The sequence below is a fragment of the Lagopus muta genome, chromosome 1, assembly GCF_023343835.1.
Source record: "Lagopus muta isolate bLagMut1 chromosome 1, bLagMut1 primary, whole genome shotgun sequence".
In the NCBI taxonomy this organism is placed as follows: domain Eukaryota; kingdom Metazoa; phylum Chordata; class Aves; order Galliformes; family Phasianidae; genus Lagopus; species Lagopus muta.
In genome coordinates, this window is record NC_064433.1 from 63640415 (window position 1) to 63666691 (window position 26277).

General features: G+C 36.9%; 1 protein-coding gene across 24 annotated transcripts in view; it reads left to right on the top strand.

Annotated features, from left to right (window-relative positions):
• Nucleotides 1-26277, top strand: part of PLEKHA5 (pleckstrin homology domain containing A5) — a 167584-nt gene that overhangs the window by 87049 nt on the left and 54258 nt on the right. For all 24 annotated transcript variants that reach the window (XR_007374719.1, XM_048934531.1, XM_048934530.1 and 21 more), the window contains 5 exons: nucleotides 10183-10266; nucleotides 11439-11559; nucleotides 18004-18108; nucleotides 21431-21503; nucleotides 25732-25832. Coding sequence is in view for 23 of the 24 variants with exons in the window: in XM_048934531.1 (XP_048790488.1) it covers nucleotides 10183-10266; nucleotides 11439-11559; nucleotides 18004-18108; nucleotides 21431-21503; nucleotides 25732-25832 (484 nt within the window). In the remaining variant the exon portion in view is untranslated. The remainder of the gene's footprint in view (nucleotides 1-10182; nucleotides 10267-11438; nucleotides 11560-18003; nucleotides 18109-21430; nucleotides 21504-25731; nucleotides 25833-26277) is intronic.

A 26277-nucleotide genomic window follows, 5' to 3' on the forward strand; every position in this document is an offset into this window, starting at 1 on the left:
GTGCGTGTACAGAGAAAATTCTGTTTATGCTGTGATTTCAAGCAAATGCAAAGCTGATCTTATTTCTGTCCTTTGAAGCTTTCTGAAACAACTTGCTACTATTTGTCTAAGGAAATAATATAGATTTTTTGGTGTTCCTTGTCTATCTGTTTCTTTGTTTTTTTTAATGATCAGCTCCTGAAACCAACTCTTTATAGAATGAAAGCAGTACCAGAGCTGTGTGAGCCTGATCTGTGCCCTCAGACCTCGCAGATGAAAACCACTGCAGTCAGGGTTCCACTTTGGTTCCACATATGGTCTGTCTATGGACTTAAACTCTGCATCATAGGCAATGAATGTTTTTAGTAGGCTTTATACTCTCTTGTCTGAGATGATTGCAGGCCCACTCATACTGCAAGCTTTAATTATCTTCTGGGGTCTGGTGCATGCGTTTGCATATACTGTGTCAGTGGACCACCAAGATTAAATACTCTTAAAAACTTGCAGTGGCTTTAAGGAGACCTGTTGTAGAAGTGTTAATGATGGCTGTTTGTTTCTAAAAGAACTATTTTTATAAAGTTTCAGCATCTGTCTTTACTTCTTGCAAAACAGAATCTGTTGTGAGGGAAAGTCCGAAATATGGGATGCCTTGAGTGCAGTACCACAGTTAAAATGGGTGTCTACACCAACACTTCAGCTGCTTTCCTTTATCAGACTCTTAAATATTTCTAAGCGCTTCCCAGTTGATAATGCATTTACTTTATGGGAGCTTGCCAAGCCCTTTTTCTCTCAGCAGATTAGGTCACAACTAGGTATTTTCCCAATATATTCTGATATAAGGGCTTGATAAGCATGGTTTCCTTTTAAGTTTTACTGAGTAATTAACAGAAGTGTGTGATATTTAATAAAAATTGATGTTTACTAGAGATCTAACTGTGGAAGTGTGTCGACTCGTAAGGCATTGGGAAGATGATCAAGATATCATGGAATTGGTGTAGCTGAAAACAGTGCTATGTTGTTACATGCCTACATAGCCATGCTGGCTAAAATAAAAACGGAATTTGCTTCATCGAAAAATTGATACTGGGATTCAGATAATCTTTAAAATAAATAAATCATTAATAATAGCAGATGGGGTAAGGGGAAGATATCCCTATAAATTTGACTGAAAGGGATAACTTTCAAAAGAAATAAGGTGTTTAAGTACTACTGCTAGCACATATCAGATTTTCATCGCTGATGTGCTTACTCAGATTTGCAAGGAAAAGCAAAGCAATTTCACCAAGCCTCTTTTGAAAGTCTGCCATTGATCCTAAAGTACTAATTTACTAAAATAAAAGTGTACGTATGTGTGTGTTGCATTTACAACTCAATAAAATTAAGCAGCTTTGATTCTTTGTAGTTGTACAGCAGGAGTTTAATGGAACGACTGAATAGTGCTGTAACTTCAAAGAGTGCTTTTTAAAGGATATCTTTCTGTAAGTAGTTTGAGACTAAGCAGGATTTGGGGTTATATGATACAGGCATAAAAAATACTAAGCAAGTAGTGTCTTTTAAGAAGCAAGCAGTATTGAATGAAGATAATCAACAGCTGAGGAGACCAGTAGTGGAAGCAAAGTGATATCTGAGTTGTGAGAGAATGTGAATCCAATAAATAGGGTTATTTCAGTAATCAGCAACTTCTTATTCAAGAGTAGTAACTGCAAAGAGGAAGTAGACGTGACAGTGAAAGCATGGAATAGTTGCACAGAAAGTAGAAAGCTGGGGAAGGAGTTACATGCATAGTTAAGAGATCATCTGGAAGAAAACTAAGGAGAGGAAGGAGAAAGAGAGCAAGAAGGTTGGGCTTAGGTGCTAAATATTGAAAATAGCAGTAAAGCAGAAGATCATAAACTGTAAATTCACAGTGTACTCTTTTGTTCCTTACTATAAGAAAACAACCCCACAATAAGGAGAAAACTAAGATGAGCAGAATTCTGATGCATAGTGTATCGAGGGGGGAGTATCATTATAGAACTATATCAAGAATATCAAGAGAACTGTAAATAGGAGGAGATTACAACAATTTACTAAATAACTAGGTTTTGCCAGGAGGGATTGTCACCTGTCCAGAGAGTGCTCCAAACACATTGAAAACTTAGAAGTGGGTAAATGAATGTGGGATTTATCAGTTTTGTTAGTAGATTTATTGCTTCTGTTATTAAATGCACAACTATCTCTCAGTGAAACACAGAGTTTTCTATATTTTTTCTGCATCTTTGAACTTCAATGAACTCCCATTTAAACTAAAAGTGGGAAGGAGGCTGGACAGGATAGTCAAGGTTGTCAGTGCTTGAGAGGTGAAGACATTCTGGGGCAACTTTGACCTTTTTTCAATGTACATCCATTGGAGACATCTTGAATTCTTGAAAGCATGAGAGCCAAGTAAGATTTCAGTTGGAAATACTTTTGACAGCAAGATTGTTTTTTGCATAGACGAGATAGTGTTTGCTTATATAAAAACTGCTTAATTTATTTGCATGCATTTTTTACGTGTAATATTTAAGATTTTTTTTCAGTGTTTAATTATTATAAAACATGAACTATTATTAAAAGAGGCTTCTCTTGCAAAATATCTCTGGAATTCATAATAAAATAAAATGGAACCATAAGTCAAAGCTAATTTTTGAGTTCATCCTTCTCTGTCTAACAACCTTTCTGAAGTAGTGCATTTCACTTGTGTTTCTTACAACATAATAAGTCATGAAAGCCAAGGCTTGCAGAACTGAGCTCAGTGATAGGCATTAGAGATCATTCCCTTGCCTAGTGATCTTTGATGAAAACATTTGATGTCTTGATAACTGTATAAAATCATTTGCGAAGAATTGTTACTTAAAATTGTGCGTAGATTTGTGGATGGTGGCTGAGAATCCTGGCCTTTCTCCAGTCTCCAAATGTGACAGTACTTGGGGTGCTGAATTGCTCCAAGTGTTGTGATATAGTTGTGATCATGCAGTTACACAACCTGTATGTCTCTTGTAAGTTCAGGTCATTTCCAGTTCCACAAACCTTTAACATTTATGTATCTATAAGTAAATACCTATTAATAGTTTCTAATCAACTCTTCTTAATGAAACTAGGTGACTTCATACAGTCTAATATGACCAGTCTATCTTTAGCAGCAAAGAGAACTAGCTCGTTGTATTAGGACAGCTGTTATCTGTGACTTCTTGTTGCCCTCTCCAAAAGTTAGCTTTTATTTCTTTTACCTTCACTGCCTCTTCAGGAGAGGTTGTAGCATCCTTTTTGCAAGGGACAAGTGGGCTTTTGGGGGCAGCATTAGTTGCTGGGATGTCTGTGGTCAGTCCTCAACAGGATGGGAATATCCAGTACTACTTCTTGTCTGCAAGCCACCTATTGAGCCATGCTATTCCAAATTTTATTTGAATTTAGAAAACAGCATGTAGGCTTTCACTCCAAGGGTCTTATGTTACACTAGTTCTTGGAAGCTTCCCAACTAGTTATCCTTTAAGGAGCACTAAGATTTCAAATATCAAATCTGAGACTTACAGATAGTTGTGCCTTCTAACTGCCTCCTTTTTTTCTCAAGCTGTCTCAAACAGCAAATAATGTTTTGGTCATTATATTTTATAATAATACACAGTTGAGGATTTTCTTTGACTGCAGTACTGTTACCAAGATAGTATATTTTACACTGTGCTCAGGGCTTAAAATGTAAAAATCTTATGTACATTAATGACACACAGCAAGTTGCTTCACAGATTCCTCCACTTTTGTGACCATTATTGAATTTTAGTATCTTGCAAATTCTCAAATATGTTACATGTGAGAGAAATCCTGCTACAAAGTTTTGGAAAAACAATTGTATCGGCTTGGGCAAGAAAAGGCTTTATTTTCACTGAAATATAAATCTCATTTTACAAAGGTCCAATTGAAAGAAAGGGTTACGCTTTCAGGGCAGTAAATACCTATAATGATTGAAAAGCTGAGTACAGTCAGTTGTATAGAGATGTTCAGGTGCTTTTTCATTACAGCTCTAGCAAGGAGACCAAAACTTCTGTGTTTGCTTCATACTAAGGAGGGCTTAAAGGGAAAATCCAGAGAGAAAAGAGCTTTTGCCTGAAAAAATGAAACTCGTAGCAGATCAAGAAATTGGTGGCAGCAGCAACTGCAGACTAGGTGTTGTGTTGTTTGCCAAGAAGATCAGTAGAGTTTTGCGTGCACCTTCCCAAATGTGTGTGCACCAAAGTATTCTACATGCTTCACTTTCACAGTCACAGTGTATGTGATGCAGGTCAGCACTCCGTGCACTTGGAAACTTCCTGTCTCTTTACACTCCCTTTTATACAGTGGTCCTGATGTTCAATTACTGCACTCGTATGTCTGCTAGTGAAGCCTATGGTTCAATTTATACGGTTGCCAGAGTTGTTTAAAAAACTTAATTGAAAAAAAAGCTTTATAATTATAGGGTATGACAGTATTGACCAAAAAAAAAAAAAAAAAAAAAAAAAAAGGGCTTGTGCTTTTGGTACAATGTGGCATTACAGATTTAGTAAAATAAGACTTTGTACAACCACAGGCCACGTTCTTGCTAACATTTGTGTAGGGACTGCATTTACCTAAGTTTTTTTCAAAATCCAGACAACTTCTTGTCAGATAATTGTAAGTTACTGCATTTATTTCAGTTATGAGGCATTCTTATCTTAGAAAGCAAGCACACAACATAAAAATTGCTGATGTGATTTTTTTGTTACTATTTTTCCGTAATTTAATAATGAAATGCTTCACATAAGTTGAGTAAAGCTGGACTGGACTCATCCTACATATGTTTCCAGTTTAATCTTACCTTCAAACGTCAGTAAAAATAATTAATTTAGAGAGGAGCACTTAATGGCTTTTGTGATTTTTTGCTTTATTCATAGCTTTAAAGTATTTTGTTACGAAACATGAAAAATGTATACATTTGCCTCTCTTATGAAATATCTCTATATACTCTGAGTAAATTTGTGATATAAAGAGATTGCCTATGGATTAGATCATCAGACTGAAAATCTTACTTAAGCCTTAGAAAACATATTAGGAGGCAGATATGTGGTATGCCAATCTTCTGAAATGTGTTCTTCAGTTTTACCAAAAGGAACAGTCTTTCTGAATTAAAGATGAAGAGGTTTGTTGGAAGTTATGTCCCAGTTTATGGTTTTGTTTGTATCCTTTCAGTGAAGTAAAAGTCAGCCTTTGCTTTGATGGTCACATTGAGAATGACTAAATGAGAAGGCCTTAGACTGTAGGACCGCATAAATAAAGTATACAGAGAAAGGGCATGAGCAAAGCTTTGAAGTGGTATCTAGCTTTAATTTCAGTGGGAGAAAACCAGATGTGTTTTTAAGAGTTCTGGCCCCTGCTCCATTTTCATGAGAGGATAGGGAGCTCAACCAAATCATACAATGGAGAGACCTCAGTCTGAGTGTCCTCACCTCTGTACTTGGATCTTCCTTGCCACTTCAGAGTGAATTGCTCTGTTCCAATCTAATTCTGTCTAACTCTTCAATTTAATTGCATAGACCTTTCTGTACCAGCTGGATTATATGTATTTTTTTCTATTTCTACTGCTATCAACTGAGTTGATTGCCTATCCAAAAAAAAAAAAAAAAAAAAAAAAAAGCCCCAATACATTTAAAGATTACAACAACTTCAAAATGGCAAAACTGGATCAAATTTTCTGTTTGCTGATTTCGCAGTGCTATTGGTACACAGCATTTTTGTGTCAGCAATTGTGTAAAACAAGGCATAAAACAAACAGTTGGAAAGTGCTGTCCCTGGAGTTGTACATTATTTTTCTATCTACGGATAGGATAATGTATTTAAATGATCTACTTGAGGACATTAAGAGTCATCCTTGTATCACTTTTGGCCATCAAAAAGATTGCTGTTAACTGTACATGAGTAAATTAAGCAAGATTTCTTAAACACGTTTAGCACTGGTGAAAGTAAGTAAAATAGTCTTGTGTCTGTCTTCTATCTTCTTGAAGAGAGTGTCTTGAGTAATGGAAAGGAGAAGGAAGGAGTGGAGTAAGAAAGCAAATAGTATGAGTCAAATTCAAGGTTGTGGTCATCTTCTAACCTGGACAAGATAAATTCTTTTTCTTTAAGGGTTTGTCCATGTGTCAAAGCTGAGATACTTGCTAAAGCCTGCAGTTGTTCAGAGAAATGATTTTGGAAGAAGAATATAATAAATTCCAGAGAAAAGGAGGTCAGATTTTCCTGTTTGGTTGTCTTGCACTGAGATAGCTTGTTCAGAGACATGTTCCATTTTCAGCTATTTCAGTACAGTTGGGATTTTTTTTTCTTTTTTCTTTTTTCTTTCTTTTTTTTTTTTTTTTTTGGTTGATTGGTTGCTTTATTTCAAATGCTTTTACAACTGGCCGCTGTCAGGGCCACTACTGGAATCAAGAACAGAGCATTATTTTGATGCGTGCCAGACCTGTGATGTACCTTGCTTCTCTATCACATCACCTTCATTCAGTGAAGAAATGTATCTGCTCCAGGGAATGCTGCAGTGTTTCAGCATGGGGCACACTTCCTCAAAGTCCCAGCATAACCCAGACACCAAACCACTGTTTCCTTTCTGAGGAAGTAAACATTTTTTTGTTCAGAGAGTGGTGAGGCACTGGCACAGCTGCCCATAGAAGCTGTGGATGCCCCATCCCTGGAGACGTTCAAGGCCAGGTTGGATGGGTCCCTGGGCAGCCTGAGCTGCTGGGTTGGCAGCCCTGCCTGTAGCATGGGGTTGGAACTAGGTGAGCTTTCAGGCCCCTTCCAAGCCAAACCATTCTGTGATCTTAGTCAGCAGTGTTCATTTCTGGAGTTTAATGCTTCTCAGTGGCAAACTTTAATGGTTAATATTGAATCTATGCTCATGAATACTAATAAAATATACAGGGAATTTATGGTGTGTAGCAGGCCATTAATACAAACTGACTGCAGTTGCTGAAATAGTAAAGGTCAGTCAAATCCTTTGGTATAAGCACAGCTGTTTGTGTATATAGTTACCCCGCTTTCTCAACACATGTTGTTACCAGAAATTGATTGGAGATCTGTGGAATTACCCTCCTTGGAGATCTTCAGAAGCCTCCTGGAGTTCATCCTGAGCAGCCTGCTCTGTGTGCCTTTTCTTGAGCAGGTCGACCAAAAGGTCTCTTCCACCCTTAGCTGTTCTGAGAAAGAAAGAAGAAAAGAATGTTATATCCATATACAACTTGGAGGTTGTATCCCTGCATCAGCAGAAAATTAACATGCTGTCTTCTGGCTGCCGTTATCCAAGTAAATCACTCTTTGTCACATCATAAAGGCATAGACACAGAAATATGCGGGGTTGAAATTCTGAATTGCAGAGTGGAGTTTGCATAAAATGGAAAATAAAATTTGCAGTAAAAGAAAATATTTTTGCTTTATTTCCCCTGTGACCCATTGACAAGATAATGCAGCTTGGGTGTAGGCCCAGCGTGAAATTTCTTGGACAGCTGTCCAAGCTGAATGTGGTAAAGATTGTGAATATTAAATGGTGGCTTTTAATGAAATTTTCTGTAGTCTGCAAGATTTAGTTTAAAACAAACGCCTAAAACTACTGTTAGGTAGGAGGGTTATGACAACAATTACCAAGATACTCTATATTTTACACCAGTAACTTGAGAAGTCTTGTCAAAATATCTGCTAAGTGAATGCCAAAAATGCAACATTTCTGATGAGTAATGAACAAGTTTTAAATTGAATTGTTTAAAGTCTGTTCATCCAGTAAGACATATTAAAGTAATCACACTTCTTTTCAAGCTTACAAAATTTCACTTCCATCTCAGCAGAAGACAAAGAAAAGATTGTTCTGTCTTTGTCTCACCTATAGAGAAGTGACTGTAAGGATCTTGAAAATGCTTTAAGGAATGTTATACCTCACTGGACATTGTTTCGTGTTTTATGATTTTTCTTGCCTTTTGTTCGTATGCAATGTCAGCTTCATTTCTGTACGTCCAAAGTCAGTTTGAGCAGTACAGAAAACCATATTTTGTCCATAAACAAACTACTGTGTTACTACTGAAGTACTGACTCATTATATGATTCGAGAGTAGAAAAAAAAAACCAACATTGCTAAATAGATTTCTGTTTTTGCATCCTCTCTTCTGTTTATCCTTCTCCTTCTCTTATCTGTTTTCCCTCCTGGCTTTGTATGACCGGCCCATGGGGTTGTTGAATCCTGCCTGTTCCTGTGCAGGCATGTGCCAGGTGCACTCCCACAGCACCTGGGATATGACACCTCTGAGTCACCTGAGTGAATGAAAATTAAGTTTTTGGAAGTCAAAAGAAAAGAATTTAAGAAAACCCGGTTCATTTCTTGGGAATGTTTTTGAGTTCTCTTCAATATGGGCCATTTTCATTTTAAAGTTGTGGGATCATGGCAATAAGGAATGGTACAAACATACTCCTGTGGTCTCCATCTGTTCCTCTTACTGTAATACATGAGCTTCTGTAATAGCAGCTTCTTTGGAAGCTGAACTGAGAATTCTGCTGAATTTACTGAAAAAACAAAGATTACTTACCAGAATTTGTTAGTTCATTAGCTATGCTCCATAACGTGTCTACCCAGCTAGGTGTTTGTAGGTTTATAAAATTCCACTTAATTTCAGCATGGGGAGGCAGAGAGTTTAAAGAATGGGGTTATGTTTCTAATCTTGCACCTTAGGTTTATGCACATTTACCCAAATGTCTGCTGTTCATGGAACAAGTGTGAATATTTTATGGGTTTATTGAATGGAGATAACTTGTAATTAAGTTATGCACCAAAGCTGCAAAATGATTATGAACAAAAGGCATGTTCAAGAGCTTGGGGAACGTTAAGATAGCCTTGTGAAGTCTCTGTTGTTTTAAGAAGCAGGAAGAGCAGAGTGCATAACATTTGCAAGATGAGTTGTGCTTCATAGTTGTGAAAGCTGAAAAGGTTAGGCAAACAGGCAGTAAAAGAGGGAGCTGCTGAGGAAAATGTGGCATTTAGAGCTCCTGTCCTTTTGTGCCTCTTCAGCTATCTTGCAACTAAAGCACACTTTTTTTGTCCAGGTTTGTTCCCTGTCCACAAATATTTTTAAGGCTGAGCTTGGGGTAAAAAAGGCGTAGTAATATATAAGGTCCTGCAGACTGTATCCTGTATTCTTTGCAAAAGTAAATATTTTAAAAGGAATTATTGTTTTTTCATTATTTACAGTGCTGCTTTCAGTTACTGTTGTAGTACTGTTGTTCTGAAGTACTGTTGTACTTCACTCTTTGTAGTAAATACTTTTTTGATTATATAAAGTGTTAAATATACAAGTGAGGTGAGTTTGTTTTCAAATAACTTGAATATACCTGATTAATACACCTTCATTCTGTGCTCATTGTCCTTTCCTAGTCTGATTTCAGCTTCTGTGCTTTTTGATCACTGAAGATTTCATGAGCACACCTGCCCTGCTCCACCCCTACATCTGAGGAATGCTGTTCCCAGGGGTTGTTGCAGTTCAGGCCTCGACTTCTCACAGTGTCCTAAGCTGTTGCTCTGCCAGCTGGCAGCTCTGCACTTTCATTCATGCTTGCTCGTGACGTGGCTGGGACTTGTGAGGCCTTGAAACTTGCAGGAAAGCCCTGTTCTGCAGCAGGACCAGCATATAAGAGTCACCCGATAGGCATGTCTTACAGGCAGTTACAACAGGACTGCTTCTCCCCTTTGCTCCTGTTGCCCCTTGGGCTGGATGGCTCAAGTCAAAACATTTCCTTCATGAGTGGCAGCAGCTGAGAGCCATTGAATTTCGGCAATTTCTTTCATGTTCTTGGAGCTGCTCCAAGGTCTAGTGATCCAGTGATCTAGCAAAAGCTGCAGCTTAGGAGAACAAGATGCCGTGCCAGATTTGGTGTGTACTGGTGAGAGCAAAGGCCTATGCTGACAGGCTCCCTGGTGCTGGGAGGTGCAGTGGAGCAGTGTGCTGGGTTAGTCATTGACTACAGCAGACCTTGAGCGTGACATAGCTCTGTTTCAATGACTGAATATTAATCTGCATCATCTGAAGATTTTAAATGACTGACTTCATTTTTACTGGTTTGATATACTTGATGTAGTGGCTATATATGGCTGAGTTGGAAAACTAAAAAATTTATGCCTAAGAGTTGTTCCTTATCTCCCCTCTACAGTCATAATGAACGAAAAGTAACCTGCAAACATCCGGTAACGGGACAGCCGTCGCAGGACAACTGTATTTTTGTTGTGAATGAACAGTAAGTGGTTACAAAATACATGTTTTAAAAGTGTCTAACATTTAAATAAGCTTCCATGATTGCTAATTGTGATGTTTATTTTTTTTCCAAGTGGAATTACCATGTATATAATTTCATTTGTTTAAATTTATTGAAAATAATATTAAATACTTGATACTATTTTTTTTAATAGAAAAAAAGCAATAAGAATATGCAACGTGGTTATGTAGTAGAAATGTACTCTGTCTAACTGTGTGGATTTCCATTTGTCGCTTCAGATATTCTATAGTATTAGCAAACAATGTATTTATTATGTTGTAATCCAGTAAACTTTCAACAAGGAATCCATTTTTGATTCCTATAGGCACAATCAAGCATGTTTAATTTACTTTGTTTTATCTGATAGTTTTTCTTCTGTTGGTTATTTTGTCAGCCTGTTGAGTCCTTTCCCCAGTAATTGCTATCTTTGCATTAATTTTGTGACTTACACAACAAAATGCAAAGATGATATGCATGGTAGTCATACCTGACTTTAAGATGCTATATGTAGCTGGGTGTTAGGTGTCCTATTTACCACCACTGCTGCAACACCTGTTACACTGTGACAACTGTCACAGTGTCAACTGTCAGAACTACAGTATGTGGAATTGCATAAATGTGTGTATTCTGAAAGAGAAGAGATTTAGTCTGGGTCATTAACTCAGAGGGTGGTGAGGCACTGCAACTGCTGCCCAAAAAGCTTGTGGGTACCCCATCTGTGGAGGTGTTCAAGGCCAAGTTAGATGGGGCTCTGGGCAACTTGATCTGGTGAATCGCAGCCCTGCCCATGGCAGAGGTTTTGGAACTGGATGGGCTTCAAGGTCTCTTCCAACCCAAACCATTCTATGATTCTGTGAAGTGAGGCAAAGCCATATGTGGCTTTGGAGAGCATTTCGTCCTATTTCTATATCAAAGTGTTTTTCCTTCCCACTAACAGCATAAGCTAATAAAGAAATCCTATTTTAAACATCTTAAATTCATCTGTGACAGATTTAAGATTAAAACACAGTGCAGGTAACTTTACAATGAAGTGTGAACTGCTTTTAAATTGAAAAAGTAGGACGCAGCTTGTATTAGGCTACGTCTGGGGGTGCTTTTTAATAGCAGTGTGCATACACAGCATGTTCTAGTGCTATTACATATTCTATTTTCAGGACTGCTGCAGCAATGACGTCTGAAGAAAAGAAGGAGAGACCTGTAAGCGTGATATGTGAAGCAACTAACTATAATCTGACATCAGATTATGCTGCTCATCCTATGAGCCCTGTGGGCAGAGTAAGTCTCTATGTCCAAATTAAGTTAAAATTAAAATGATTCAGTTATATCACAAAGTACTAGGCAGTGTTATGTTAGTCTTCCATTTAAAAAGAGAAATGAAGCATATTATCTTTTTTAGGGCACTCAGTTCCTATTACGTTTAATTTGGTAACTGAGGTGTTTGAAACAAATTATCACAGAAGTTGCAAATTTCATCAGATATCTCAGATCATATGACTTGCACACACATTATTTACAGAATTCAACCTTTCTAATCAAGTAAGTGCAAATGAGCAATCTTCAGTAACTGCTCAGATATCTGGTTGTAAGCATTGTTCTGGAAATTGCTGGATACACAAACAATTGACTAGATTTCTTTTGGTAAAATGCAAGATTCTAATTGTAAATGATGTGGTTACTAACAAGATGGAAGGTGATACTGTGGTAAAATAAAAGGGCAGATGTCATGATTTGCTGACATTGAACCAGAAATCCTGGTATCCTGAGAAAATTTCAAGGAGAAATCCTGGAGATTCCTAAACTACTTTAATTTGCTTCCCACCTTCCCTATTTAACCAGCTGCTCAAAAGGTTAAGGTCAATGTCCATATGTTTATCCAGAGGATGGGTTCAATTATATTTATTTTAACCTCAATTATATTTATTTTAAGCCTCGCTTTATCCAACAAAGTTATTGTGTGCATTTTTTCCACTTTTTTTTTTTTTTCCTGAGCTTTCATGTAAGGAAAATGCACTTGCTACAGAATTAATCATTTCATTAAGTTTTGTCACCAAGATCACAGCTGTGATCAGTGATGACAGGCACAAGCGCCATAACATCTTCTACCAAGCAATCATTTAAAACAAGGGGAAAAATAACATATATTATGGAAAACCCTAATGATAAGAAATGCTTTTTGGCAGATTTATCCATCCTATAAGAGAAAATAACGGAATGTGTTTTTAACTGAACAGATTTCTTAATTTGAAAGAATTGAAATAAGTTGTTTTCCATTTGGTGGAAAAGGAACATTCAAGATTTCTTGAAGTGCATTTTTGAAACACCTTTTTTGCTGTTGTTGTTTTAAATGTAAGTCAAGGATTCTGCATGTCTATAAGACATTAGAAAACTGTTATTTAGTGAGAAGAAGCCTCTAGCTTTCAAACTATGCTTTAATCTGTTGTTGCTGGGGGAAAAAAGGAGTTGCAGATAAGTTATAATCAGAAACCAAACTCATAATCTCAAATTCTGTACAGTCATATTTCTATCCATGCAGGAAAGCCATCTTAAAAAGCTGTTAGAATTGTAATAGTGTTATAGATTGTAGTAATAGTTACTCAAAGAATGAATTACAACAGAGCCAGCTAGGAAACGCGTTTAGTGTATTTTACAAATGTATTTTCATAGTCCCCTTTCAAAAGGATAGTTTAAAATGCTCTCTGGCCTGGTTTGTTTCACTGTGTTCAAGAAATTGAGATTGCTATAGGCCAATTATTGTAGCTTCTTTACATTCTTTCATTAATGACACTTCAACTTCCTTTGAAAACTCCTATTTTTGAAGACTTCTGTGCTACTCTTCATTCCTCTTGTCTATCTGTTCTACTTGTTAAATGCATTTAAAATATTAATGATTCATGTGCCTCTATGTGCAATTACTGTACATCAGTTTTCACATGTAATCTTATCTGAATTACTGTAGCACCATTTTAAAAGCTTTGCTTTCAGAATATAAATAATTTGTAACTGTTCCAGAGCTAACATTTAGTCAACCTTTTCTGGTTCTTTAAGGCTAATGGTTTAAATTGCTTTTAAAGACGACTAAATAGAAATTTCCTACTGTTGGAATCTAGACGCAACAACTGATTTTCTTCTGTACTTTTATTTTTCATGTCTCCCTCAATACGGAGTAAAATCCTTAGCTGTCTTATCAATATTTGAATATAATGGAGGAGGAGTAAAATATTAGTGAGGAATTAAGTCACAGAACAGCCCATGCCTCCTTTTTTTAGCTATTCTTATTTTCAAAGATAACTCATGATTGTACTGAATATTGGAAGATAATGAGGAATGGAGGTCAAGTTTATACTACAACTAAAATTTCAGGTAGTTGAGTGGTACAGAAGTATGTACTGCCTTTCATGAATGTTTATTGATCCAGAATAGGCATGACGCTTGGATAAGTTTCTTTATTGTAGCAGAAAGACTTCTGAAGTCTTTTGCTGTTCAGAGGTTTGAATGGGGTGAGACAAAAATCAGTCTCAGATAGAAGTCTTACTGCTCTTTCTTTCCCACTAGATAAAGCATGGTAGTCAAAGATTACACTACAATCCTGGGCAGAGTAGTCTTTTAAGTGCTACTTCTTCCTTGTTGACTTGAACTGTATCTCTAAATTTGAAACCAGCAGACCCGTGACTGTGGAAAAGATCTACACAGGCCTGTGGCTGCTAGAGACATATATATTTCTACCTTTGCTTTTAAAGTGAAGTCTTCCTTTTTTAAGTGCTAAAATTGCTACCTAGACCAATATGGTTACATGCTCTGAAATGAATTTTGGGGCTCAGTTTTTTCATATGTAAATAAAGTAAGGCTTGTTACTGGCCCCTCTCCACATTTCATCTCCCTTGCCCTGATTATCTGCAGAACCATGCTAACAATTTTCTCACCATAAGTGGAATGAAGTCTCTATTACAGCGAGGATGTGTCAAATTGTTTATATGTGTATGAGTTTATATGTATTTCATGGAGTCCTCAAGGCACTCCAGCTTTAAATAAGTAGTTTCAGTACATCAGTGCATGTCTGATCAGGATTCAGTTTAATCAGAAATAGTCATGAGATGCATCCACATTAGCAAATAGCACAGTAAACAGGAGCGACGTGCAGGGCAGTACTGAAGCTTAGGACCAAACATCTGTACTGTGCTTTTGTGGTTTATCTTCAGGCTAGTCCTTATGCATTTACATTTTAGTCTTATCCAAAATAAACAGAGTTTGCTCTAGTAAGCAAACTAAAACACAGTAAGGGGGAATGGTTGGGAGATTATTTTCAAGAGCAACCTCCTAATCCAAGCTAAAGTGCTGAGGCAGAAAACCACTCAGTTCATGGAAGACTGCAATATTGAAAGGCACTGAAATTGCCTGCAAAATACAGAAGGCAGAGCTATGTTGGCTTGTGGTCTGGAGGATAATTTAAGCCTTAAACATAGAAATATATTTTTAGGCAGAAGGAAGAAGAAGATTTAGTATCTCTTTCCTTTGAATTTACATTCAGAAGTGTCTTGAACCTTGTTTTTAAATAAGTTTAGCATTGATCATTTTTTATGTTAGTTGAAGAGCATTTTTTAGGTATAGTTAGCACTTCTGAAACTGGGGGAGAAGACTCACGTAAATTTGGTGTCCTTTCCTTTGTGACTTTTCTGGTGTTTTCTTCACAGTGGGGAAAGAGTAAATATCACTGACTGGATTTCTCAGCTTCTTTCTCAGTACTGGCACTGTGCAGAGCCCCGTAGGTTCTGATTTTAGAGACATCACAGTTTCTGGGATCGTTCCTCAGAATTGATCTAATTATACAAAACGTGATGAAGTTTGTTATTTCTGTTGCCTTCTACATCTTCCACCAAGTGGTCAGTAGCTAGACATGTCATTCATTATTCTTCTTTCTTTTTGCTTTCTTCAGAACTGGAGCTATGCAATATGTCCTCTACTTACAGTGTTGTGGGGTGAAAAGTATTTTAATCCTTCTAATTCTTGATTATTTCTTTTGTTCCTGTTTTTCTTGTTATGTCAGGTTTGTGTGTGAAGGGAATGTGGGATGGACAGGGATGCCAGATGTAAAAGGAGGAGGAGATGGCCTAAGAAGCTTGAAAACTGATAATTAGTTTATATGAACACCTACAATATTTAAATACCCTAAAATAATAATTGTCTTTGAGGCTTAGAAATTATGAGCAGATATTCTCATTATGAAATTAATGGTAAAATAATCACAAATCACCAAAAGTGTTCTCCATATTTGCTAAAATTAGAAATCAATTGTGATGCTCTATTTAATTAATGGACATTTGTATTCACAGTTGGTAAGACGTGTAATCAACCTACTAAATCTTTGCTCAGAGCTTAGTGAAATTGAAGTCAATTTGTTTTTTGTGTTTTTTTTAATCAGACTTACCTAAGAGATATCTATTTAAATTATCTGAATTTGCTAGTAGACTTGAAAGACTTATTTTGTTTTCAGAAGCATCTTTAATGTGTTAGCCATGTAACAAGCATAGGAAGTTTCAAACTCTTAAGAGCTTCTGAATGTTCGAGATGCATGAGCATTACAAATTGCTTCTGATCAAAATCTTGGCACTGCTTTTGTGTAATATGGCAATGTAGTATCCATACAGGTTAACTTAGATGTCTGTATGGATGTATGAATGGACTGAGAGATGAGAGGCAGGAAAGCACCCTGCAGAAAGGGATCTGGGGGTTCTTTCTGATGACAAATTGGACATGAGTCAGCAGAGTGCCCTGTCAGCCAAAAGGGCCAACTGGTACCCTGGGGTGCATCATATCCAGCATCACCACCAGGCAGGGGAGGCTGTTGTCCCACTCTGCTCTGCACTGTGCGGCCTCATCTCAAGCACCGAGTGCAGGCTTGGGCACCACAACATAAGGAGGATGTAAAAGGGACAGGTTCTGCAGCAGTGGGCATGGAGCAGGCTGCCCAGGACAGCAGGCACCGCCCCAAACCTGGGAGCCAGTAGTTGGACTCACTAATCCTTGTGCATCCCCTCCGACTCAGGATATGCTATGATTCTGTGGTATAGATTTACTTTATATAATGTGCTCTGAAACATTAGGACTTCCCTGTGTTTTCCTTTTTTATACCTGCATGTTGTACTTCTCTTGTGTTCTTAAAAACTTTTGTCCATTTTGCAGTGGTAGAATTTTCCACATGAAAATATGAAAGATTTTACTTTCATTTTGAATTAGGACTACAATTACTTACTCTGTCTTGCTTTCCAAACAGACCTGAGTCAAATTTCTCTGTCTCTAAGGGAAATTAAAAGTACTTTGATTGTTCTTATATTCCCTCCTGATTCTTCAAAAAAAGAAAAGAAAAACACAAAATGACCTTGTTTCATTGTGTTGTAGACTTCAGACAAATACGCATAGTTTTTGTAATGTCATTCTTTTTAGACTAAGCTATATTGTATCCTTCAGTAAGTGGCATCGTTGACAAAAGCTGCACATTGTTCTTAATTGCAGCTTTCAGTTTGATTTTTAACTCACTGTGGAATTCTCTCCAACATATGTATAATAACAACCATGCAAATCGTTGAGGCATGTTGAATTTTCATAGAGAAACCTCATGCTCTAATTTTCAACAAAAAATGAGTCTGTGTTTAGTTTTTCCATTTGAGCATCTCATTTAGGAACTTTGCATAACCTTATGATCAGTCTCAGCAGTAGAGATGGGGAAGCTGAAGCACAGGATTATACTGTCTACATTAAAATAGTGGGATTCGAGCAGAGCCAAGCACACAACATAGAAAACTTATCTGGGCTTTCCTTCTGCCAAATGGTGTGCTTTGCTGTATCTCATTGCAGGGTCTGTAAGACACCAATCTTATGGAAATTAAAAAATAAACATTCAGTTTATTTAGTTGCAGAGCAAACTTTCTAAATGTAGACTGAAAGGAATTAAATCTGAATTGGCCAAGCATTGCATATTTCTTTTTGCCTTTTTGAATTTGTTTTGTTTTGTCAAGTAAAAGAAGGAAGAAATCATCTACAATCACTGCATAGCTGTAAGGATATAGAAGGTGTGAGCAACCATAGAAATGAGCACTGGAGATTCGGGACAAAAGACTCAAAGTAGGCCTTAGTGCAAGCAGGTGAAATACTGCATATTCAAAGCGTCCAAGAGATTTATAGGGAGAAGGGTCTTCAAGGAGAAAAGGGATTTTTAGAACGTTGCTGCGTGCGAAAGTGGGAGTCTCAAGAAAAGCCTTTGAAAATTATGTCCTGTTGAAATCTGATTATGTTTCATTCATTAAGTCCTTGTTAGAAGCAGGAAAGATTAGAATTTTCTTGTCCAGGTGACGTAATTTTTTGTAATTGCAGTAGTTCTGTTAGAAAGAACTAAAACTACACCGTGGTAGATTTGCTATCTGCCTGATCAGATAGGTAGATCAGATAGGTATTTGGTTTTGTTCTTCTTTAAATAAATAAATAAAATCTGTAAGTATTTGTCTTGGATTTTGTCTTTGAATTTTCTGCAAAGGAAAAAAAACAAATTGCTGAAGCCAGCAGAACCATTGTGATTATGTATCTATAAAAGGAATACAGTTTATGTTCTGCAGTCCTCCAGAGAGATGTGTAAGGAAAAGATTTAGGAAAAAAAACCATGAAAATGCATTATGATTTTTCAACAGATATTGATATGATGTTTCCTTTAACCTGTTCAATTTAATTTAGACATCACGATCATCAAAGAAGGTTCATAATTTTGGAAAGAGATCAAACTCAATAAAGAGAAATCCCAATGCACCAGTTGTCAGACGTGGCTGGCTCTACAAACAGGTATTCTTCCTCTTCTTATCTTTGGAGTGGGTTTTTTTGTTGATTGTTTTTTTTTTGTTTTTTTTTTTATGAGATGTATAATGTACAAAAGCCAATCATTTGGAAGTAAACTAATCTGATGCATTTGATCTTTTCTATTTAGTGGCAGCATACTCAACCTACTGTAGATTCTCCAGACAGCAATATCAGACTATTTGCATTCTTCTTGCCCTGCAAGAGACAACAAAACCAACTCAGTCATATTTGGTATATGTTTTTAAAATCCACTAAGGATCTGTTTAGAATTTGGCATTTAAACTCTGCCAAGGCACTCTGTATACATATTTTTGAATGTATTTTTATAATTTACTGACCCTTATAGAATAGAATGACCCAGGTAGCTTCCTGGATGCTGTTGATGAGTTTTAAAAATCTACTACTAAACAGATAGAGACTTTTATAGTAGCAGAATTTTTTAGTAGTAAGTATACATCAGGTGTAGATTTTTCCCTTGTTTAGATACTCTTGTGGCCTCTGTGCTCTGTGTTACTATTATAGAGTCAATTTCAGTGTAGTATTTTCCTAATGAAGAAAGAGTAGCTTTCACAGAGTTCTTAAGATTGAAGTGATCTCTTGATCGTCTGCTGCAACTTCCCCTGCTCAAGAAGAGTCAGTTCTTGCCAGTTTCCAAGAGCTGTGTCCAGTTATGTCTTTAATCTCCATAGATGGAGACTAAGCAGAACCTATCTGGGCAATCTGTACCAGCATTTGGTCATTCTCACAGTAAGTTAAATAATTAAATAAGCTTTGCTCAGATGTAATTTCACTGCTTTAAATTTGTGCCCATTGCCTCTTGTCCTGTCACTGGGCACCACTGAGAAGAGTTTGGCTCCATCTTCTCTTACCCATCAGGTACTGATAAAATTCCCTCTGAACTGCCTTTTCTCTAGACTTAACAGGCTCTGGTTTCTCAGCCTCTCTTCACACAGAGAATGGAGAATGCTTAAATCCCATAATGATATTTGTGAGGCCCTTTGCTGTATGCCACTATGTCCACGTCTCTAGACCCAGTGCTGCAGATAAACCTTAGGACTGCTGAGTAGAGAGAGTATCCTCCCTGTACGTCCTGGCTCCACTCCTAATGCTGTCCAGGATGCTGTTGTCCTCATTTGCCACAAGGTTGCCTTGCTGGCTCATGATCATCTTATTGTCCACCAGGACCCCACCAGCTATCTCTGCAGGGCTCATTTGCAGCTGATCAGTCTCAGTGTGTGATGTTGCCTAGTGTTATTCCTCAGCAAAGGCAGGGCTTTGCATTTTCCATTTTGCATTTGTTGAACTTCGTGAGATTCTTCTCTGCCCAATTTTCCTGCTTGCTGAGGTCCCACTGAATGGCAGTAAAACCATCTGGTATATCAGCCACTCCGCACAGTTTTACCATCTGCAAACTTGCTGCATGTGCAGTTTGTTCCAGTGTCTAGGTTGTTAATGAAGAAGTTAAAAAGTGTTGGCCGTGGTGTAAATTCCTGGTATACCTCAATAGTAACTGGCCTCATCACCTGCTGATGACTGCCAGCTGGGCCCAGCGTTTCAGCCAACATTCTGTCCACTTCATTGTCTAGCTGCATGTCATTGGACAGGATTTGTATGTAGGATGGTTTAAATGCTGAAATGTTTGAGTGTGTTTTGTAAGAAATGGTTGCTATATGTTTCTGTGTTGTTAATTGAAAAATAATTTACTCGTGAGTTTCAGTAATAGATACTGTCTTCAAAAATCTACAGACAAAAATCTACAGTTAAAATCTCTGCTGACTTCTGTTGGTAATATAATAACTTTCTTAGCATATCCGTATACTCAAAGAGAACAGTAAGTTTTGTTTGATTCAGGGTGTGTGCTATCTCATTGAATATAATGCCAATTTTGTGTAATTCTTCTAGTAATTATGACATAATCATAATAACGAGGGGAAAAATAATTTGTAAATTACTGATACAGATGGGATTTGCTCTTAAGTAGGAAAAAAAAATCAAAATATGGGAGCCACGTACTCATTTTGTATATTCTTCTGCTGTGAGTAAGGAAGGTAGAAAGATCATTCCTGGAATGGGTCATTTTTGGGAGAATTATGCATGTGTCCATGTAGAGACCTGTTGGTGTTTTTGACTGATGGAAGTAGTCTGATGTTGTGTAACAGCTTTTTTAGCAAGTCCATCTGAGGGCTTGAGGTAATCCTTTACACTGAAGAAGTTTGGGAATTTTCAAATCATAGGCTTGATTTTTATGGCTGGTGTCCTTAGGGCCAGAGTTCCTGTGTTCTAATCCACTGCCGAGTTAGTGACCTTGTCAGTGAGGGGAGGAAGCCAGTCTGTCCCCTTTGTGTCTGCCTTTCCAGCTGTGAAATAGGAGCTGACTGCTATGGACAGTGCTTCCAGAGTTCATTAGTGTTTGTTAAATCACTGTAAACTCCTTAGAATAAATAGGCTGTAAAACGTTTAGTTATTCTATCTATGAAAATGTTTGTAGCAAAGGATTATTTTTTAACTTTTTCTGTATAATGTTGCATAGCTAATGCTTGCTTTAACCTTTCTTTTCCATCCTTCTTCTTCTTCTCCCACCCCAAAAACAGGGCAGAGTTTGAAATAAGAGGCTAAAAATAATGCTAACAATTTCTTGAGTATAGGCAAAGTTCTGGATTTCATTATTGAATCCGTCTTGGTTGTCATAAAACCTATTCACTAAAAGAATATTGATAATTCACACGTACCTTTCTTCTTGGAGAAGATTAGCATATTTATTAAATCTAATTCTGCTAGGATATGTGTGCATGCTGCAGTGCTTTAGCTTATTTACACTGCACTAGTGACAATCTTTCATTCTGAGTTGTGTGGTATAAATGGATTATAAACATAAATGAAAATGAAATTGCTTTAAGAAGAAACTTGGTTGGAAAGAAATTTGCTCTAGATAGTGAATGAATAGTAGTCGAAGATGAAGCTTAGTAGATGGTTTCAGAAAACAAAGGGTGTCTTTTTAAGTACTATAATTACTCATGCACTTGAAAATAAAGTTAAAAAAAAGTTTGGATCTACTCCTTAGTGTAGATTTTGGGCTCTAGCATTCTGAGATAATGGGCTCTCGTTTCATCCGTTCTCTTATGTTAAGATCAGGCTCCCTGGCGTTATCGTCATGGTTTGCAGTGTCAGTTCTGCAGTGAAAAATCAAAGATACTTAAAGTAAGACTTAGCTAAGAAAATGAACAACACACCACTCCAGTTTTGTGGTACCCAGTTTACTTTGTGAACCGTTTACCGTTTACTTATGTGATTGCTTTTATTAATACAGGACAGCACTGGAATGAAGTTGTGGAAGAAGCGGTGGTTTGTGCTCTCAGATCTGTGCCTCTTCTATTACAGGGGTAAGTTCCATTCAGGAAAGGCTTGCCTGCCAATTCTACTGCAAGCAGATAGATTTTGACATACTACTCAAATATAGGAAAAAAGAAGCTGCTACTTGACTTAATGGATCAAATAGTTGTATAGCTGCCAATATCCAGGCCTGTTACTTTTATCTTTTCCTTTCTTAATTAGCAATTTCACGTAATTGCTTCCTGCCTGTCAGGAATGCTCAAAGGGCAAACCCATTCGCAGCCACCTTTTTAATATGTTCACATGATGAGTTTTAGTTGTCTCACTACTTCTGTTGTTAAGAAGTAAATATGCCAAGTTAAATCTGATTTATCATGCAAATTAATTAACTGAAATGGGGATATGAAAGGAATAGTGGAGAGGGGCCAAAACTTTGCCTTTGGAATAATATAGAGGATATATTTGCCTTTTGGGAATCTAATCAGTGCTCATGAATACTTACAAAGTGAAATTTTGTCAAGTTCCACATGAGTAGAATTTTCTGCTGCATTTGGAACAAAGTAGAAATAATTAGTACCTTTAAGTAGCTACATCAGTGTATTTTACAGGGAAATGTTAGCTGGTTACAATTTGAGTCTTAGCATATGTGTATGTTAGAAAATTGGTTTCTTCATCATTACAGATTATTAACTGTAGTGCTCCTGAGAGGATAAATAAATAGGACTTGTGCATATGGAAATGCATTCAGTTCTGAAATAAGGTGTACATTGATAATAGTTTAAAGGAGGCTGAGAGCAAAGAGGAGTGTAAAGCTTGGCAAAATGGAGGAAAATGAACAATGAAGGCCATCTGCAGTCTTGTGGAGGATGAGAGAGATTTTCAGCTTATGAGGAGACTTTTGAATTAGTAGTAAGTAGTGTTGATGCTAATAACCCTGAAAGCAGTGACTGATGAAATTAAGATGCTGTTCCATTCAGAGCAGCATGTTTCTGTGCTAAACAAGTCTAATAGGTCATGAAATATAAAAGCTTGTTCTTTGTGACCATTTTAGTTAACAAATTCTGAATTACTGAAATATAATCATTAGGCTTTGTTTCTTTATCCAAAACATATATGTTGGTAGATAAACAGTTGTGGAGTGAAAATTAAGCTTTAATTTCAATCATAGAGGCATCAATTGTGCTTCAATTATGCTGCATTTAAGCAAGTGGTCATTAAGTACTCTGTGCTTTCTTATGGAGCTTTCTGATTTTAAACAAGTCCCCAAGCTTTCTCTTCCAAAGGTTCTAAAGAAAGAGCTGCTTTGCCATTTGGTGGTAAACAGATTAAATTGACTTAAAGTATTGCAAATCAAAGATTGAAAAAATCTCAACAATAAATAAAGTAAATCCAAGCAGCTCTATAATCTGTTTCCTTTTCTACATTGTAATGTACCACATAAGCTGAAATACAAGCAGTCTAAATTGTCTACAAGATAAACTTAATTATCACACTTACTAGAAAGCAGTTAAAGCTTACAAACTCACTAAACTGATACACAGTGAGTCTTAAAAGTATTCAAAATAGCTAGAATATTAAAGCAAAAGAATAGACACTTAGACCTGGTGCTTGTAAGTTTTTGTATTAATTGTCTCTCAGGTATTGACAAAATAGAAAGGGGGTGAGTGCTCCTAGACTCCAAACAGGATTTCTGGTTGCCTGATTGTAGTTACTGGTTTGTTGTTGTTTTTTATGTTAGTAAATCTTAATGAAGATTTATGGTTGTGTTACAGTGTTAGCAGCTAATGATTAGATTTAATTTGTAGATGAAAAATGATTTCACTGTATTTTTCCAGAGCTTAGAGAATGTTGTTTTTCTGTTTCACTGGAGGATAAAAGACTGCTTGCTCTCAGATCAGGTTATTGTTGCAACAAATAAAAGACCTTTGAACTGAACAGAAGATCTGCTGTTTTTGCCTTGAATTATTCACGCTCAGCAGACAAGTAAAGATGGGTAAAGATGGGGCAGTATAACGTGTAGATAAAAGCTGTTCTGATGGGAAACAGATTTTAAAAATCCAGAAATGGAATGTAGCACTATGTTTTAGCAAAGACCAGAGTCCTCCAGATACATAGCTGTTAAGTGCAACAAAAATGCTTAATGCTTTTATGTGACACTATTGTGTGTGACATGGTAATAAACAAGTTCAAGTGTAGTCTAACAGCAGAAGAAAATATTTCTCCCCCAAAAGTGGTCCAAATAAAGTAGAAAGCCCCAACTTTGCCACACATTCTGGAACAGGGAAAAAAACCAGCAAAATTCCTTTGTGTGTGTCTAGAAAATGTTTGGAGGGAGGAGCCTGGTTTCAGGCATGAATATGAGTAGACAGTTGAGTATATCTGAAAGTCTTCTTGCATTTCATCTTTATCTCTTAATCAAAATGTTTTTATACTAAGTTCTTCAGTTAAAAAGCTATCTAAGACAGCATAATTTTTACATCTAACATCTCATGTAATGCTAGTATATCTGGATAGAACTTTTCCTTTATCAATAACTTCAGCGAAAGATGCAGCTTTTCAGAATTTACTGAGTAGATGAGGACCAAGAGAAGATTCTCAAATCCACATTTGAATCCACAGTTCTTCTGTGCTGTTATATTTTTCTATAAATCTTCTAATTCTAACAGCATTAATTTTCTTTGCTTGAAATAACTTGAAGTATCAGTTTTTCATCTTAATTTCATAGATACATAACATTTGTATTGGACAGTGTCTTCAACTGAGAGAAGTTTTATCAGAAGATCTTCTAAGATACAGGATGTGAATTGCAGTTCTTTGTCTGAAATACAATTAAGATTGACTTTGTGAATTGCATCCAATTATTCCTTTATCAAGGCATAATTGGATTTGAGAGCTGGTTGTGGCTTCCAATTAAAATGTCAATTTATTATTTACAAGTCATTTTCTTTAAATTGTATATAAAACAAGGTTCAGTGAAAAGGGTGTTTCTGTTTGTTTTGCAAATGATCTGACATGTATTTATTCGTACAAATAGAATGTAATTGAGTGTAAAGTGTTCAGGGAAATTATAACAATTTCCTAGCTTCATACGCCCAGTATCAGTGAATGGTTAGAAGAATGTGCAGATCTACTGAGTAGACAATAGATTTCAGGTATTGCTCCTGCCACCAAATTAGAGGCTAAATTTCCTTCTCCTTTTCAGTTTTGAAGTCTTACACAGTTAAGCACTGATCCACAGGAAAAACCTCCAGGTGAAGCTATTCATGGTGTTTTCTATGAGACAGATCGTGTCTTTAAACTTCTACAGAATTGGCACTTTCAAGAGTTTTCTTATACTTGTCCATCTTGGAGGAAGATGTCAAAAGTGGCCATATTCAGATGGCTTAGATTGATTTCATTGTGCTGAGCAGTCTTTTTGGGCCACACACTTACAAGATCATACAAACCTGTATAGATAGCTGCGTAACAAATGGATCTGGTTTTGGGATTCTCCAATGTGTTTTCTTCCAAAATCAGAGAATCACCCAGGTTGGAAAAGACCTCCAAGATCATCTAGTCCAACCATTCACCTACCACCAATATTTCCCCACAAAACCATGTTCCTTAGTACCACATCCAAATGTTTCTTGAACACCTGCAGGGACGGTGACTCAACATCCTCCCTGGGCAGCCCTTTACAGCGCCTGACCACTCTTTTGGAAAATATATTTTTCCTTATATCCAACCTGAATCTCCCCTGGCTCAAGTTGAGGCCATTCCATCTCATCCTACTGCTAGTTACATGGGAGAAGAGGCCAATTCCCACCTCACAGCAGTGTCCTTTTAGGTAGTTACAGAGAGCAATAACGTCTCCCCTGAGCCTCCTCTTTTCCAGACTGAACAATCCCAGTTCCCCCAGCCATTCCCACTAAGACCTGTGCTGCAGACCATTCACCAACTTCATTGCCCTTCTCTGGACACACTCCAGGGCCTCAATATCATTCTTGTAGTGAGAGGCACAAAACTGAATGTAGTACTTGAGGTGTGGCCTCAGCAAGACTGAGTACAGAAGTACAATTATCCCCCTGCTCCCTCTGGCTGGCTACATCCTGCCTTCTGATACAAGCTAGGATGCTGTTGGCCTTGTTGGCTTCGTGGGCACACTGCTGGCTCATGTTCAGCTGAGCAAGAAAGTTTCTTGTTACTGGCCATGTGTTGTTAAATAGAGATTTTCGTTTGAGTTGGAGTATTATGCATCAAAATACTTTGTTTCTCTAATCAAAGAGTATTTATTCACAGATGAGAAAGAAGAAGGAATACTAGGTAGTATACTTCTACCTAGTTTTCAGATATCTGTGCTTTCTCCTGAGGACCATATTAACCGGAAATATGCCTTTAAAGTAAGAAAATCAATTTTTTGTTTTATTTTATGTCTGAGAACACAATAACCTAATGATCAGAACTCATTTTACTGAATTGCTATGCAAAAAAAAAAAAAGAGTATTTACTAACAGCTTCTGAGATTGTATTTTACATAATATGGTAGCAGAGGATTCACATTTTTAGTCTGATTTAAATACAGACATGGTTACTGGAGTATGAAAATGGATAAATATCACGTGTTACTAGTAATTTATTTTTAGTTCATTGCTCTTAAATGCTGTGGGGTGTTTTAGAAATGTAAACTGCATCCACAGCTAAACTTACCCACAAATGAAAAGTTTTGTAGTTATTCAGATTCAGTGTATCTTTATATATAAATAAAAATAATGTTTTATTATTAATTAAATCACAAATATGAATCACTTTTAGGAGCGTTTCACAGCTAATCTTTAATTATTATAT